The 18,380-nt window shown below is 50.3% G+C and overlaps 1 protein-coding gene across 3 annotated transcripts in view; it reads right to left on the bottom strand.

Moving 5' to 3' along the window:
- The window catches only part of LOC147114230 (E3 ubiquitin/ISG15 ligase TRIM25-like), a 57,570-nt gene extending 39,431 nt beyond the window's left edge, over positions 1–18,139 (bottom strand). The window contains exons 1-2 of one of the 3 annotated variants that reach the window (XM_085995904.1): positions 17,505–18,139; positions 5,558–5,653 (exon numbers count right to left, since the gene is read on the bottom strand). In XM_085995904.1, coding sequence (XP_085852030.1) covers positions 5,558–5,653; positions 17,505–18,062 — 654 coding nt within the window. In that variant the 5' untranslated portion in view covers positions 18,063–18,139. The remainder of the gene's footprint in view (positions 1–5,557; positions 5,654–17,504) is intronic. The other 2 variants (XM_085995906.1, XM_085995905.1) reach the window with 2 other exon arrangements.
- Between the last annotated feature and the right edge of the window lie 241 nt (positions 18,140–18,380).

The following is an 18,380-nucleotide window of genomic DNA, read 5'->3' as shown; positions in this document are numbered from 1 at the left end:
GTAATTGTACAATTGTGTATTATGTTGTATCTATTAATCTTGTCATGTAAATTAAAAAGGAAGACAAGAAGGGGGAAACTTAAAAGAGTGAAACGGGAGGTTCAGAGTGTTTGAACCGAAATGTATGTATGTATGTAATAAAAGTGAAATGTAAAGGTTTGGTTGAGACCGGCAATGCACCCAAAGGCAAAGAAGGAGTAGAATTCGTCGAGAGTAATGTCTCTAGTTTAAAAAGAGACATTAAAGGGAGGAATGTAGATTTCAAAAAAACCCAGTACAATAGCAAAATGCTGGAAGCCTGTTTGGCCCAGTGGTAGGGGCGAGGTGCAGTTGGGTCTAGAAGCACAGACACACCTGTGAGTTTCAATTTAACTTTGGAAAAGACATTTACTTTGGACAATGAGCGTCTCGATAGGTGATTTAACGGTGAATAGGTGATTTAACTTTGGACATTGAGACTTCCTGTTTTAATGGGTTTCGATGGATCTTCAATGGATAAGACAACGATGCCAATTTCGCTGGAACAATGGACTTCCTGGCCTCAATGAAAAACACTTTAACCTTGGGTAAAACACATCAGCAGTAAGACTAAATCACATCAAATATGTACCACAGGGAGGGGGAGACAAGATAAGGAATTGTCTTCCATCCCCCAGCCCTGTACGTGTCCTGTGGTTTGGATTACTGGGTGTGGATTGGAATACAAGAGTTGGGGGAAGGCCCAGACTCGAAAAGGCGGGACGGAAGAACTGTAAGAAGGAACCACACACAGCTCTCTCTTTCATTCAGAAGCTCTCTCGGAAGCTCTCTCTCTCGGAAGCTAGCTCTGACTACAGCGACTGCCAGGTGTAAGAAGGAAGGGAAGACGGTCATCTCCAGCTCCCAGCCTGCAATCAACGCCGGCCACGACCAGCCGGATGGGTGATTGTATATAACAGCTGACTCTACAAGGGGTTTGCGCTGTGTAGGCAGCTGCAGTCAGATAAAGGAGGACGGGGACAGGTCATCTCCGATCCAGGCCTACAATACACAACGGTAACGACCGGCCGGATGGGTGATTGTAAGTTTCAGCCAAATCGCAACAGGATTTTGTCTGTGTTTTGTTGCTTTTTATAAACTAACAGTTTTGGGTTGAACCTAAACCTTTGTGTCACCTACGATTTTGTTCCTGTAAAACCCAGAGTCAAAGAATCCTTGTAAGGACGAGGAAACCAAACGCCTTACAAATGCGTCAGAGCACTACATCATATGTACCTGTAACACCCTGAAACCGATAGATGAGGACTCAGCAGTGGTGGTGATGGTAGAGCCTTTAGGGCAATTCAGGCATCTCCAACTCAGTGGTGTTCTCTGAGCGATGAGAAGAACTACTTCTGCAGAGGATTGGTTTGTGCAAATAATCATATGTTTTGCCTTCAAGTTTCAGACTCACCTTGGGTGATTTCCATCTCCCAGGCAGAACCCTCGCCGGCCTGGTCTAGAGCTCATGGTGGGATGACAAGTTGAGTGTGGACGATACACCAGGGAGGGCCGCTAGGGTGACGGTGGAACAGGCCTTGAATGCTATTGCATCTTGACCGAACAGTAATGAATAGAGGAGACGGAACGTACCTTTACTATTTATTAAGTAAATGGTTGGACATTGCAGCACATTGTCTACATGGCAGAACCGAAACTGAAAGTGAAAGTCAAAGTAAAACCGAGCCCCCCAGCACCCTCTTCAGGTAACACCCGGGCACTGGGACAAACTTAATTGAAGCAAAACTCAAAACACAACACTCCTTTCCCCCAGATAAAACCCCTTAGTCCTCCAGGCGTCTGGGGCAGAATCTAACCCGACTTGAGCGCCGCTAGACAGGCATAGTCGGGGTGCCACTGCTAGCCGCAGGAAAACCTTCCTCCATGGCTAATGACTCCGTGACACCTTCTGTCGATGTGGCTTCGGTCGTTGTTGCATGAAGCAGGCCGTCACTGCCTGGCAGAGGTGGTGGAGACAATGGCCTAGCCTGTGACGTCTCTGTTACTCTCACTGGAGTACGACCCTGTAGCTGGTCTACGTGGCGTCTGTGTAGCTGGCCATCAGGTGTACGGACGCTGTACGACAGGGGACCCGTGGCCTGCTCCACCACGGCAGGCATCCATTTGTCTCCTCCTGCATAGCAACGGGCAAACACAGTCTCTGATGGCTCGAACTGCCTGGCGGTGCCCTGGTGCTTCTTAGCCAGCTCCTCTTGCTTTGTGTGCATCTCATCCCTGTAGTCCGGGTGTAGCCGGTCCAGTGCAGTCGCCAGCTGGTGACCCATCAGCATCTCGGCAGGACTCTTCCCCGTTGCTGAGTTTGGTGTGGTATGCTGTGATAACAGGAACCTGGCCAATCTGGTTTGCCAGTCCCCCACCGATATCCTCACCAGTGCCTCTTTTGTGGTTTGCACCATCCTCTCTGCCTGCCCGTTAGAGGAGGGGTGATAGGGCGCTGTGGTCACGTGGCGGATCCCGTTTCTGCCTGCAAAAGCCTTGAACTCCGCTGATGTGAAGGCTGCTCCATTGTCCGAAACCAGCACGTCGGGGACCCCATGTGTGGCAAACAGCAAACGCAACGCGTTGATCACTGCACTGGATGTCATGGAGCTCATGATAGCCACCTCCAGCCATTTCGAATGAGAATCCACCACTATCAGAAAGACCTTCCCCTGAAATGGCCCTGCAAAGTCAATGTGGAGTCTTGACCATTTACGAGTGGTCCACTCCCAGGGGTGAAGGGGTGCCTTGGATGGGCTATGGCGAGTCAGCTGACATGTCTCACAGCTCTTTACCACCTCCTCCACGTCTCGGTCCAACCCCGGCCACCAGACGTAGCTTCTCGCCAGCGCCTTCATGTGCACAATCCCAGGGTGTGAGTCATGCAGTATTTTCAGCACCTCCTCTCTTGCGGCGGCAGGAACCACCACACGGCTTCCCCAGAGCACGCAGTTCTTGTGTGCAGACATTTCATGGCGCCTCTGAACGAAGGGCTTGAAATGCTCCTCCTGGACCTCGGAGGGCCAGCCATGCAGCAGCCAGCGTAGCACCCATGATAAGACTGGATCTTTCTGTGTGAGGCTGCCAATCCACTGGGCATGGAGTGGGGCCTCCGGAACCTCCTCCAGTAGCAGCACCTCCAGGGGTGGTGGTGTCTCAGCCATCGGCCGGTTCAAAGACAAGCGACTCAGAGCATCAGCATTAGCCAGCATCTTCCCAGGCCTGTAGCAAAGTTCATAACTGTAGGCCCCCAACATCAGACTCCACCGAAGCATACGCGGTGATATGATCTGGGGCATGGGCTTGGAGTGATGCAGGAGCCCCAAGAGTGGCTTGTGGTCTGTGTAGATGACGAACTGTCTCCCTAACAGGTACTGGCTGAACTTCTTTACCCCAAATATGATGGCTAGGGCCTCCTTGTCAATCTGGGCGTAATTACGTTCTGTTGTTGTTTACAATTGTGAAAATGGAAACGCTGCACAATCTCTGAGGGTTTTGGGTGAAAATGTTTCTGCAGCTTCTCAATCAAATCAGCATAATCCACCTCACTAGGTTTACGAGGAGCCACCAATGAACGCAGGACGGAGTAAGTAGCAGCTCCGCATACACTTAGCAACACTGAGCACTTCTTCTCTTTGTCAATATTATTGGCCTCCAAGAAACACCCCAGTCTTTCTGCGTATTCCTCCCATGAACTGTCCTTATCCCCAGAGAACTCTTCAATACGTCCCAAGGTCGTCATAGTTTTAATGTGCACTGTCCCTTTAAGATCCACAGACTTTTTTTCTTTTTTTTAAAAAACATTCTTTTTCTCCTCCGGCCAGAGTTACGGTAGCTACACTCACGGTAGTTGCCTGGCCCGCACAATACTCTGTCTGCCATCTACGTCGCAACTAGCCAACTATCAAAATGCCGTTGATGTTGCTAGCTGAGTGGCCCGCTCGTCGCAATTTCCAATATCACGGCTGTAGGTTCGCATGTTTATCTCCGTCCTTCTAGAGAGTTCAACAGCCGCCTCGTCGCCAGTATTGCATCTTGACCGAACAGTAATGAATAGAGGAGACGGAACGTACCTTTTACTATTTATTAAGTAAATGGTTGGACATTGCAGCACATTGTCTACAGGGCAGAACCGAAACTGAAAGTCAAAGTCAAAGTAAAACCGAGCCCCCCAGCACCCCATTCAGGTAACACCCGGGCACTGGGACAAACTTAATTGAAGCAAAACTCAAAACACAACAAATGCCACAATGGAATAAATTGCACGAAGTAAACAGGCCCTCACGGGGAAGAACGGAAGTGGACTTGGCCAATAGAACGGCTAGAAGGCTGGAGGTAGGACATTTAGGACTGAGATGAGGAGAAATTTCTTCACTCAGAGGGTGGTGAACCTGTGGAATTCTCTACCACAGAAGGCTGTGGAGGCCAAGTCACTGAATATATTTAAGAAGGAGATAGACAGATTTCTAGACACAAAATGCATCAAGGATTATGGGGAGAGAGCGGGAATATGGTACTGAGATAGAGGATCAGCCATAATCATATTGAATGGCGGAGCAGGCTCGAAGGACCGAATGGCCTACTCCTGCTCCTATGTTTCTATGTAGGCTTTGCAGTTAGGGAAGATTTCAGGATTGTTATACGGCGCTTGCAAAGCCACGTGGGTGCAGTCGATGGCGCCCTGCACCATGGGGAAGCCCCTATCCTGGCAAAGCCACATGCGTCCTTGTCCTTCTTCTCTCTGCTCAGTGAGAGGACAACGTAGTTCCTTCTCCTGGTGTAGAGAGCCTCAGTGACCGCCCGGATTCAGAGATGGACGGTGAGCAGTGAGATGTTATCTCTGTCTCCTGCTACAGACTGGAAGGATCCACTGGCGAAGAAATTGAGGGCCACGGTGACCTTGACTGTCACTGAGAGCCGTGTTCACCCTGCTCTCAGGCTGCAGGAGATGGCAGAGTTCTGTGACGACCTCCTTGGTGAAGTGTAGCCTCCTAATACACTGCTCCTCACTTAGACATAAGAGGAGTGCTCTGGGAAGACCCGAGGTGGGTAAGGCCTCCTGTTGAGAACTCTCATTGCCCTCCTCCTCCTCCCTCTGCGCACATTTTCTCCACTTTTTCACTTCCACCATTCCCTCTCCCAAAGATACTTGACTGCGAGGCCGCCGTGACTGTGAGCAGAAGCCTTTAAATAACAATAGCAGCATTTTCCACTTGCAGCAACTTCAGAATCACATATAGGCCAGACCAGGTAAGGACGACAGATTTCCTTCCCTAAAGGACATTAGTGAACCAGATGGGGTTTTTTAATTAACAGAATTTAAATTCCCCAGCTGCCGTGGTAGGATTTGAACTCACTTCTCTGGATCATTAGTCCAGGTCTTTGGATTACTAGCCCAGTGACATTACCACTACGCTACCATTCCCAGTTGGGACTCAGCCCAACAGAACCAACCTGGTTTGGAAGGCCTGTTTCTGATGTGCTCATTGACTCAGTGGGGAGAGAAACCCTTTCGAAATCCAGTTCCACTTTTCCCTACCTTTATTTCAGCTTCTGATCTCCCCAAGTCTCGCTCTTTGCTGGAACAATTCTGCTGGACTCGCCGAAGCTTCTCGATTTCTCTCTCCAATTCTTCCTGTAAAGTTCATTGGAAAGTGTTTAAATTAACAACCTGCATTTATATCGCGATTTTAACGCAGTAAAACATCCCAAGGTGCTTCACAGGAGCGAAATCTGACAAAAATTGACACTGAGCCAAAGGAGGAGACATTAGGACAGGTGAGAAAATGCTGGGTTAAAGAGGGAGGTTTCGAGGAACGTCTTAAAGGAGGAGAGGGAGAGGCGAAGAGGGTTGGGGAGGAAATTCCAGAGCTCAAGGCCTAGACTGATGAAGGTGGGGCTGCCAATGGTGGGGCAAAGGAAGTTGGGGATGTAGAAGAGGCCAGAATTGGAGGAACATCGAGTTTTCGGAGTGGGATTGGCTGGAGGAGATTACGGAGATGGGGGCGGGTGAGGCCATGGAGGGATTTGAACACAAGGGTGAACATTTTGAAATCAGGGTGTTGCCGGACCAGGAGCTAATGCAGGTCAGTGAGCACAGGGCTGATGGGAGAACGGGACTTGGTGCGAGCTAGGATACGGGCAGCAGAGTTTCAGATGAGCTTTTGTTTATGGAGGGTGCAAGGTAGGAGGCCGGTCAGAGAGCTTTGGAATAGTCAAGTCTGGAGGTAACAAAAACCTGAATGAGGGTGTCAGTAGCTGATGGGCTGAGGCGGGGCGGAGACGGGCGATATTACAGAGGTGGAAGTAGGAGGTCCTCGTGATGCTGAGGATCAGGGGTCGGAAGCTAAGCTCAGGGTCAAATCGGCCACCGAGATTGCGATAAGTCTGGCTCAGGCTGAGACAGTGGCCAGGGAGGGGAATGGAATCGATGGCTAGAGAACAGAGTTTGTGGCCGGGACCGAAGACAATTGCTTCGATCTTGCCAATATTTAGTTGGAGGAATTTCTGCTCATCCAGTACTGGATGTCGGAGAAGCAGCGTGACAAATCAAAGCCAGTGGAAGGGTCGATAAAGGTGGTGGTGAGGTAGAGCTGGGAGTCGTCAGTGTACATGTGGAACCTGACGTTGTGACTTTTAGATGATGTCGCCGAGGGGCAGCATGTAGATGAGAAATAGGAGGGGGTCAAGGATAGATCCATGGGGGACTCCAGAGGTAACAGTGCGGGAGCGGGAGGAGAAGCCATTGTAGGAGATTCTGTGGCTATGACTGGATAGGTAAGAGTGGAACCAGGTGAGGGCAGTCCCACCCAGCTGGACAACAGAGGACAGGCGTTGGAGGAGGGTGGTGTGACACCGTGTCAAAGGCTGCAGACAGGTCGAGAAGGATGAGGAGGGATAGTGCACCAGGGTCATCGTCACACAGGAGGTCATTTGGGACTTTTTAGTCGGGCTGTTTAAATACTGTGGCAGAGGCAGAAGCCTGATTGGAGAGGTTCAAACATGGAGTTGCTGGAAAGAGAGGCACAGATTTGGGAGGCGACAACACTTACAAATACTTTGGAGAGGAAAGGGAGGTTATGATGGGGCGGTAGTTTGCAAGGACCAAGGGGTCAAGGTGAGTTTTTTTTGAGGAGTGGGGCGATGATGACAGACTTGAAAGGGAGCGGAAGAGTACCTGAGGAGAGAGAACCATTTACACTATCAGTGAGCATGGGGGCCAGGAAGGGAGGTTGGGTGGTCTGTAGTTTAGTGGGAAGAGGTTCAAGAGAGCAGAAGGTGGGTCTCATGGACAAGATGAGCACGGAAAGGGCATGAGGGGAGATAGGAGAGAAATTAGAGATGGGAGTTCAGGGCTAGAGCAGGGGCAACCTTGGGGATGGTTTGGTTTGGTGGGCTGGGGGAAAAGGAGGGAAGTGGCAGAGGGAGCTGAACGATGGCCTCAATCTTGCTGAGAAAGAAGTCCCTGAGCTTCTGGCATTTGTTGTTGGAGGTGAGGGAGGTGGGGCAGAGGAGAGGGGTTTCAGGAGACTGTTGGTGGTGGAGACAAGAAGCGGGGAAGGTGCCTCCTTCCAGTTTAACGGCAGCGGGTTGGGTCTGGGCCGAGTAACCCGCTCAGGAGAGGCGGGCTGGTAATTATAATATTTAAATCAGGCTCCGTGCCTCAGATTTTGGCAGCGATTGGATTTAACGGCTGCGGGCCGTCTATCCCGGGGCTCGGGAATCCCCACAGCTGAAGGGAGGTGGGAGCTGCCAGATCCAGCAGGCAAGTGTTTTTCCAGCACTGCGTGTGGGCCTGGAGGAGCAGGAGAGCTTCCCCCGAACCCTCAAACAAACCTGCCCTTGACCTTCTAGGTGGAAGAGATCGCGGGTTTGGGAGGTGCTGCCGAAGAAGCCTTGGCGAGTTGCTGCAGTGCATCTTGTAGATGGTACAGACTGCAGCCACGGTACGCCGGTGGTGGAGGGAGTGAATGTTTAAGGTGGTTGATGGGGTGCCAAACAAGCAAGCTGCTTTGTCCTGGATGGTGTCGAGCTTCGAGAGTGTTGTTGGAACTGCACTCATCCAGGCAAGTGGAGAGTATTCCATCACATTCCTTACTTTTGCCTTGTAGATGGTGGAAAGTCTTTTGGAAGTCAGGAGGTGAGACACTCGCCACAGAATACCTAGCCTCTGACCTGCTCTTGTTGCCACAGTATTTATGTGACTGGTCCAGTTAAGTTTCTGGTCAATGGTGTGCCCAGGATGTTGATGGTGGGGGATTCGGCGATGGTAATGCTATTGAATGTCAAGGGGCGGTGGTTAGACTCTCGCTTGTTGGAGATAGTCATTGCCTGGCACTTAAGTGGCAGGTAACATTCGTGCCACACATCAGCCAAACCCTGAACGTCGTCCAGGTCTTGTTGCATGCGGGCATGGACTGCTTCATTATCTGAGGAGTTGTGAATGGCACTGAACACTGTGCAGTCATCAGTGAACATCCCCATTTCTGACCTTATGTTGGAGGGAAGGTCATAGATGAAGCATCTGAAGGTGGTTGGGCCTTGGACACTGCCCTGAAGAACTCCTGCAGCAATATCCTGTGCCTGTGATGATTGACCTTCAATCACCACAACCATCTTCCTTTGTGCTAGGTATGACTCCAGCCAGTGGACAGTTTTCCCCGATTCCCATTGACTTCAGTTTTACTAGGGCTCCTTCATGCCATACTTGGTCAAATGCTGCCTTGATGTCAAGGGCAGTCACTCTCACCTCACCTCACCTCTGGAATTCAGCACCTTTGTCCATGTTTGGACCAAAGCTGTAATGAGGTCAGGAGCTGAGTGGTCTTGGCAGAACCCAAACTGGGCATCAGTGAGCAGGTTATTGGTGAGTAAGGGCCGCTTGATAGCACTGTCGATGACACCATCCATCACTTTGCTGATGATTGAGAGTAGACTGATGGGGCGGTTATTGGCCGGATTGGATTACATTGACAAGTCCTGCCAGTCCCACAATGCTGCTCTCTGGATTTGGGATAATTTTGAAATGATATAATAAACAAAAATGTGTTGATGACTTGGCCCAAGTTGGGAACGTTTACTCTGTGTTTTATGGGTTGATGATAATATTGTATTGGACAGTAAAATTCCTCCAGAGCTCAGGAATGAGATGAAATGGTAATTAATAGGATGAGTGAAATGGTGTGAGAGGCAGTGATTGAAGGGTTGTGATGGAAGCAGAGAAAGTGTCCCACCAAATGGGGTCTAGGGGCATTGCCCCAGGTGGTTGAAAGATGTGTGAGGGCACCCACGAGTACATTATAGTGAAAGTCAGGAAAGTGCAGGTGAGAATCATTAATTGATAGCTTTCTCTTGGAGATGTTCCTGTCGCCATCTATACTGAACAATGAGAAAAGTGTATTCGATAGCCTGGCCGCTAACAGAGACATTGGGACCACACGGGGCAGATAAGCAAAGACCTCCAGACACCCCCCCCAATCTTCTGATCAGATAATCTGGAGAGAAAACCTGTTAATCAAAGCCCAACAACAACAACTTGCATTTATAAAGCACAGTAAAACATCCCAATGTCCGAAAAGGAGACGTCTACCCTTGGGAATGATGCATGGTGGGAGATGGTTAACAACACAGCTCAGCACCCAGGGGCTAGAATAATATCAGTGAGTTTTGTCACAGCCCAGATAATTGTCCTCATCATTCTAATTGGTGCAGTGTGTTGGTTCAAACGGTTAATTAAGAGACTGTCACAGAAAACCCAGAGCTTGGAATTGTCTGCTTTGATTAAAGGATGAGGGGAGTTGGAACATCCTGAACCCTCCCTACCTGAGGAATAGGTGAGAACCATTAAAAACACCAAGAGAAGGACTTGGAGTTGGAAATTCCCAATGTACATGTGTGTGTGGGACTGAAAGGGTTAATTTCAAACCAGTCTGTGAGCCGCCAGCTCCAACACAGAGAGAGAGAGAGAGAGAGAGAGAGAAGCTCAAGTCTCTCGCATGTTGCTGGCTGCTCGCCAGCTCCAAGAGCGAGAGAAACCTCGGGAGGTGAGGCCGAGCGAGTCTCTCGCAGGTTGTTTTCAGGGTTTGTCTCAGTTAAAGAGATTGTCCGACAGGGTCAGGGAGCCGTGTGTGTGGCCGGGGCGCCGCAAATTAAAGGGCAGGTGCCGGGCGGACTTTTTATATTGGGCCGCCTGCCAGCACCTGCTCCCTCTCGCCGCCTCCTGTGGGGTGCCGGCCGCGATCGGTCAGCCCGACACTGCTCTTGAGTGCCGGGCTCTTTTGCCGACACCCCACTCCCCGGTGGTCCAGCAGGGCCCCGGTGCGCTGCGCTAGGCCCCTCCCTTTAAACAGGGGAGTGAGGCCTGCAGTACCGCCTCGCTCTGTGCCGACACACATGGCGCTGTTACACGTGGTGCCGCGATACTGAATGGGAGCCCCCCAGAGGGAGGGGTAGCGCTTCCAGGAGCCCCGCCTCCTGCTGGGGGCTGTTACCATTCAATCTCCGGCAAGAGGGCAATAACTTTTTTGAGGGGCTAAAAGCAGCGACCCGGCAAAGTTAATGCTCCAAAGGGGGCGCGACCCAATTGTTCCCCATTATTCTTTAAATTAGATCATTTAGTGAGATTGAAGCCCTGATTTAGTCAATGATTATAGATATTTTACGCTTGCAACCTAAACAATCACTGATGTCAGATATTAACCAAGAGCATATATTCCCTCTTTCAGATATATTCCCGTGGTTGACCCATGACCTTATTGCTCGCTGGCGTGTTGGGCAGCGTCGTGCCCCTCGGTGAATCGAGAAACCTCTCGGGCGACTGGCACTGTGTCGTCACGAGTTATACCAGCAATGAGACCCGGCCATGGTCAACACGGGGCGGTTCACACACGGACCAGCAGGGAAAGGGCTTCGATTGACGTGTATGTGTATCGGTAAAGGGATCGCCAATGGCACAGCATCAGCTATCAAGTGGTCTCAGACAGAGTGAACACCAGTAAAGACAAGGACGTTGAGCCTTTTGCCAAACCCTATATGGGAGACACGAAGAACACTCTGCGTTTCCTAATGGGACACGTGCAATGAGCAGCTCTCTCAATTCCCCTTGGGTCTGGAAATAACATGCTGACTGAAAGGGGGTGAATGAACAGAGAGCCCATGGGGTATATGTGCACAAATCATTGAAGGTAGCAGGGCAGGTTGAGAAAGCAGATAAAAAAGCTTAAGGGATCCTGGGCTTCATGAATAGAGGTATAGAGTATAAAAGCGTGGAAATTATGATGAACCTTTATAAAAAAACTGGTTCGGCCTCAACTGAAGTATTGTGTCCAATTCTGGGGCACGGCACTTTAGGAAGGATGTGAAGGCCTTAGAGAGGGTGCAGAAAATATTTACAAGAATGATTCCAGGGATGAGGGACTTCACTTACGTGGATAGACTGGAGAAGCTGGATTTGTTCTCCTTAGAACAGAGAAGATTGAGAGGAGATTTGATCGAGGTGTTCAAAATCATAAGGAATCTGGACAGAGTAGATAGAGAGAAAATGTTCCCATTGGCGGGAGGGTCGAGAACCAGAGGACACAGATTTAAGGTGATTGGCAAAAGAACCAAAGGCGACAAAAGAAAAAACTTTTTTATGCAACGAGTGGTTAGTATCAGGAATGCACTGCCTGAAAGGGTGGTGGAGGCCGACTCAATCACGGCTCTCGAGGTGGGACTGAACAGGACCGGGCACAGTACTCGAGGTGGGACTGACCAGAACTGGACACAGTACTCGAGGTGGGACTGACCAGAACTGGACACAGTACTCGAGGTGGGACTGACCAGAACTGGACACAGTACTCGAGGTGGGACTGAACAGGACCGGACACAGTACTCGAGGTGGGTCTGACCAGAGCTGGACAAAGGACTTGACGTTGGACTGACCAGAACTGGACGTAGTACGCTGCGCATGACTGCTAACCACCTCCTGAATTTCGCCCGGGCGCTAACGAGAGGCTTCATTTTGTTGTGGGTAGTGAAGTGTCAACCACATTGCTGTGTGTCCGGAGTCACATATAGGCCAGACCGGGTACGGACAGCAGATTTCCTTCCCTAAAAGACATTGGTGAACCAGTTGGATTTTTACGACTATCCGATAGCTTTTTAATCCCGATTTATTTATTGAAATTCAAATTCACAAACTGCCACGATGGGATTTGGACCACATCTCGGGATTATAAGTCCAGGCATCTGGATTACTGGTCCAGTAACATAATCACTATCCTACCGTCCCCATTGGCTGAGGGCTTGACATTAAGAATGCTACGAATGTTTAGCAAGCTGCAGCTTTCCTTTTGTTTGAAAGTCTCTCTTAACAATGTGTCTGTGTGATGTTTGTTTGTGGTGTCAGCTCCGCCCTCTTTTCCCTTCACAGAGCGAAAAGCAGTTTAACCCTCTGTCGTCTTGTCCATCATGTTGGGAGTATTTCAAGCATTTTAATCAATGTCTTTTCTATAAGCATAGGCTGTCTTCAGTTTGTTCATTGCTTTCTCTGTGTGTGTACACACACGTGGGTATTAGTTTTGAGATATTGAGTCCTTCTGTTTTGAATTCATAAATTCAGTGGTAGCGCCCCCAGCAGGTGGTGGTGTGCTACTGGAAAGTACTCCCCCCTCCTGCTTGGGGAGCCACGACTGAATTTCACGGCGCTACGTATAGCAGCGCCACGCATGGCGGCTCGTAGCACCGCGTCATTGTTCGCCTCCCCCCTGATTAAAGGGGAGGGGCCTAGCGCTGCGCGCACCGGGGCCCTGCTGGACCACCGGGGAGCAGGGTGGGTGAAAACAGCCCGGCACTCAAGAGGAGCAATCGCGGCCGGCACCCCGAGAAACAAAGGGAAAGGGGGCTGGTGCTGGCAGTCGGCCAAAATACAAATGGCCGCCCGACACCTGGCCTTTAAGTAGCATCACCACCGCTGCAGAAACGCCCCCTGATCCTGTCGGACACATCGTCCGGCAATAGGTCAGGGGGCGAAAGGGAAGTTTGCGGCCGGAGCGCTGCGCATGGCGATGAAGTAATTGCCGGCGGTGCAGCTTCACGGGGCGCTACCGGCTACCGCCGCCGCTAACCACCCACTGAATTTCGCAGGAGGCATTTTCGGCGCCATGCCCGGCCGCTAACGAGCGGCACAAACCAGCCCAATTTTCCCCCCAAAGAGTTTTTCTACAAAAGAAGATAAAATGCAGCTTTGAAGAATCCCAAGTTCCAGGTGCAGGACGGGGTCGGGTTGTCCATCAATTGGAACTTCTTCAAAGCACTTTGTTTGAATTGGATTTCAGCTCAAAACTGCTCTTGCTTTCTGCAGTTTAAATGAGATGAACCAACTGAAAAGCTGCCTTTCCTGACAAGACTGTGTTTAAAGTTAATCCAGAATTGAATTGTATCAGGATCTTTGTGCAGGTTTTGACGGCACTGAGACTTTTGGAGTTTGGTTCCTTTTCTCTGGGCGATGTTTTGAGCTTCAGGTGAAAGCTGTGTTACACAAGCTGTGCCAGTCTGACCATATCTGGCTCCGCCTCCTTATAAACACACAAAGCAGTTAACCCCTTCTGCTGACAGCTGCTTTAATTCACCAAGCAACAACTTTCACATTGCTGAATGGAGACAGATATTGGGCTTTGTTAAATTTGAAGTTTCTTAATTTGAGTGGATATTTCCCCAGGGCGACAGAAGGAAATCATGAATTGACGAATTAACCCCTTGGACTATCTAGAAGAGCCACAGTGGATTTTCTGTTTTTCGGGACTGCGAGTGTTAATGGTGCAGGATTACCGAGAGTAGCCTTGACATAAAAATGGTTTCACAGAGTTACAAAGCGACCTCTGCTGGAAAAGTGTTGGTGCGGGTGGAGATCCAGCAGTGTTTAGAGTTCCAGACCTCATCTGCAGACATCAGTAGACATCAAATGTCACAGCGTGGTGACGATTTGGACCAAGACTTTGCCTCTCAAAGGCTCGGCTTCAACCCATTCATGGCCATTTTATGATTTGACATGGCCATCTCACGTGGCCTCGCTACTCCCATCGTGTCAATGACAGATAAGGCCATCTCTGACCACTTCCTCGTATCGCTCTCCACCCACATCCGCCTTCCACCCCTGTCCCCTCCCCCCCCGCAACTCTACTTCCTTCTGTGTCCGCCCCTTGAAAAAACTCTCTCCCATCTCACTTACAACTGCACTTCCAAAATCCCTACTGTCCAGCCTTTGGCCCTCCATTCACCATGTTATTTCTGCAGCTACCGATCTGTTTAATCACACCCTCACCACCCCCTTTGATGCCCGAGTCCCTATTAAAACCATTACTACCTCTCTCACCCTGGTCATTAAATACGTGGGGTTACGGGGATCGGGTGGGATATGTGTCGGTGCAGGCTCGATGGGCCGAAATGGCCTCTATCTGCACTGTGGGGTTTCTGTGATTCTGTGATTCCCCCAGTATGGCCCTCATCACAGCTCCTTTAAGTCCATGGGATGCAGGCTTGAACAGATATGGCGGACAACTGCCTTAGGATTCACTGCCAGATCTGGCTGGAACACAAAGCACTATCGGGAATAACAACAGAAAATGCTGGAAAAACTCAGCAGGTCAGGCAACATCCGTGGAGAGAAATTTGAGTTGACGTTTCGGGTCGAACCCTTCTTCAAAACTGGAAAGAAAATCTTCCAGTTTTGAAGAAGGGTTCGACCCGAAACGTCAACTCAAATTTCTCTCCACGGATGTTGCCTGACCTGCTTGGGGTAGCCCTGGAGATGGAGCACACGGTGTCCGCTGGTACGCTTGAGTATTTCCGCGACCGTTGGGCGCCACGGGGGCTGGAGTGCATTGTCAATTTGGAACACCAAATTTTAATTTGATTCATTAAGGTTTAGTTGAACTTTTGTTTATTTACAGTTGATCTGGTTTAAATTTTAAATTTTGGTTCAAATAAAAAAAGAGGACCTGCTGAGTTTTTCCAGCATTTTGTGTTGTTATTTCGGATTTCCAACATCTGCAGTATTTTGCTATCGTAAAGCACCATCGGGTCCTGCTCTCGTCTGAAAAAAACTGCTTCCTATTCCAGGATTATTTTGGAATGCAAAGATAACGCCCAGCTTCTTTTCTCTGCTGCAAACTGTCTTCTTAAACCTCTCTTCCCGTCTCCTCCACACTCAACTCCAATAACAAGTGCGAGGAGCTCATGGACTTCTTTGTCCCTAAGGTTGAGACTATCCAATCAGCTGCCTCTGCCACTTCCCTTCCTTCTCCTAGAAAACCAGGCCAAACTTTGTCTAAGGTTCCCCCTGCCCGAGCCCTGAACTCACATCTTTCTCCAGTTTCTCTCCGATCGCCCCTCCTGACATCGCCGACCTCATCTTGCCCACGAGACCCACTTTCTGCTCCCTCGACTCTATCCCGACTAAACTGCTGACCACCCACCTTCCTTCCTTTTCTGGCTCCCATGTTAGCGGATATTGTTAACGGTTCTCTCGCCTCAGGTATTGTCCCCCTCTCCTTCAAATCTGCCGTCATCACCCCTCGCCTCAAAACATCAGCCCTTGAACCCTCTGTCCTTGCAAAACTACCTCCCCATCTCCAACCTCCCTTTCCTCTCCAAAGTCCTGGAACGTGCTGTCGCCTCGCAAAACCGTGCCCATCATTCCCGGAACTCCATGTTTGAATCTCTCCAATCAGGTTCCTCCCCCAGTACCGAAACGGTTCTGATCAAATTCACGAATGCCATCCTCTGAGACTGTGACAAAGGTAAACTATCTACGCTGTGTTTGCGGCCGCGGCGGAGCAAATTAAAGGGCAGGTGCCGGGCGGACTTTTATTTTGGGCCACCTGCCAGCACCTGCCCCCTCTCGCCTCCTCCTGCGGGGTGCCGGCCGCGATCGGTCAGCCCGACACGCCTCGAGTGCCGGGCTCTTTTGCCGATACCCCGCTGCCCGGTGGTCCAGCAGGGCCCCGGTGTGCGCTGCGCTAGGCCCCTCCCTTTAAACAGGGGAGTGAGGCCTGCGGTACCGCCTCGCTCTGTGCCGACACACATGGCGCTGTTACACGTGGCACCGCGATAATGAATGGGAGCCCCCCAGAGGGAGGGGTAGTGCTTCCAGGAGCCCCGCCTCCTGCTGAGGGCTGTTACCATTCCATTTCCGGCGCGGGGGCAATAACTTTTTTGAGGGGCTAAAATTAATGACCCGGCGAAGTTAGTGCTCCAAATGGGGCGCCACCCAATTGTTCCCCCATTATTCTATAAATTAAATCATTTAGTGAGATTGTAGCACTGATTTAGACAACGATTATGGATATTTTATGCTTGCAACCTAAACAATCACTGCTGTCAGATATTAAACAAGAGCATATATTCCCGCGGTTGACCCTTGAACTTATTGCTCGCTGGCATGTTGGGCAGCGTCGTGCCCCTCGGTGAATCTCTCTCCTCCACCATCATTCTCTCCCTCACAATCTCTCTCCCCGCCATCTCTCTCCCCCCTGTGCTCTGAACCCACCCCACAAGCCCTGATCTTTGATTCCCTGTCCCCAGCGTTCCCCGGGCTCCTGCCTTGTCCCGCAGGATTTCCCGCCCGGCAGCGCTCAGCCTCTCCGTGTGGCTCCGCTGCCGGGAGGGAAACAGAGTCAAACAATTCTAATGAGGTTCTGCTGTTAAATTCGGCCGGACCCCCGTGTTCCCGGAATTTCCGTGTTTCCCGGTCACTGACAGGCCCCCTGCTCCCTCCCTGCCTTCCCATGAATTTCGGGGCCTCAGTGTCTGGGCCCTGAGCAGAAATATTGCCTTCTGTGTCTCTCAGTAAAGAGGCTCCTGCCCTGTATAAACTGAGTGAGCTCACACACACCGGCTTCTTCTCAGTGACACACCGTGTGCTGCATTTTCACACCGACTCAGCTCCTCCATTTCCAGCAATCAGCCGCGGGGAAAGGGAGACAGACTCAGACACACCAGCATTTCTCAAACAACAATTCCCTCTTGTTGTAATGAACAGTTTCTCCACCCAGCCCCTGAGTCTCCCCCTGTGGGTGTCCCTCACTCCCCCACCGGTGATGGTCCTCTCCCTGCTGCTCAGAGGGCAGAATCCCCCAGCGTTACACAGGGCCACAACATGCTCTGCTCTCCAGCCCTATGCCATGGAGTGCCAGTTCTCACAGGTGCCCACACAGTGAATTACTGAGCTCTACAGTGCCCTCCCCAGGAGGGGCTGAGTGTGGGTGAGGGGCAGTCACCCGGGGCCACTCTCACACCCCTCCCAGTGCCCACCCTGCTCTCTCAGACAGACTGTAAGAGAAAGGGGAGGGAGTAAATCTGACTGACAGAAAACAAACACCCAAACCCAGGGCAACAAAATATACTGGGCTAAAGCAACACTGTCTGCAATCAGATCCAATTAGTGTTGGTCATTAACAGGAAAACTCTCCCTCACTGTATTTAATATCGGAAATTGTGTCACTCACCTTAATTGCAGTTTGTGCCTGATCTAGGCTCAGCAGTTTGTGGGATTGATGTTTCCCTGTTATACAGGATCCACACACACACTCTGCATCATCTTTACAGTAGAATTCAAGGAATTTCTTATGTTCAAGACACATACTGCCTGTAGTATTGGTCAAAGGTTCGATTAGGGTGTGTTCATTCAAGGCCTCTTTCAGTAAATGTGGCTTTAAATGAAGGGAGCAAAAAGATGTTTCACATCTCAGACACGTCTTCACAGCTGGGGTTGGATTCTCGATGCAGTATTCACACATGACACCGGCTGAATCAGCAGCAGGCTGTGAGCGGTTGTATTTTTCCACTATATTACACAGCGTGAAGTTTCTCTCCAGTCTGGGCCTGGGGTTGAATTTCCGACGACACTGAGGACACTCAACCCCTCCCGGGCCTGCTGTCTGGGCCCAAACTCCCTCAATACATTTCAAACAGAAACTGTGCAGACAGGCTAATGCCACAGGATCCTGGTACACGTGGAGACACACAGCACAGGTTAATTCAGCCTCTAAAGCTCCGGGCTCCATTGTTACAGCACCTGAAGAGTTTTCACACAGCACCGGAGAGAGCGAGGAGCCAGAGCAGGAAGTGAAATTCTTATAAACAGTCCGTGCAGGGAGTGACAATGTTAGTTTCACTTTCATGACTCACTTTGGCTGACGATTAACCCTTTCAGGCCTGCAGTAGCAGTTCAGAACCAAAATCAGAAAAACAAGATTGCAATTTTACAATATGGAGCCAGAATACAGCAAGCTGGGCTCAGGAAACACAGACCCAAAACTAATCAGCTCAGATCAGACACAAAATAGTTCAACAAACAAATTAAAACTGATATAAAGAGGAAA

This window comes from Somniosus microcephalus, chromosome 8 (assembly GCF_052327205.1).
Source record: "Somniosus microcephalus isolate GS21.2 chromosome 8, FLI_Smic_1.0, whole genome shotgun sequence".
In the NCBI taxonomy this organism is placed as follows: domain Eukaryota; kingdom Metazoa; phylum Chordata; class Chondrichthyes; order Squaliformes; family Somniosidae; genus Somniosus; species Somniosus microcephalus.
Note: the sequence above shows the minus strand (reverse complement) of the source record. Positions and strands in the feature narration are given on the sequence as shown.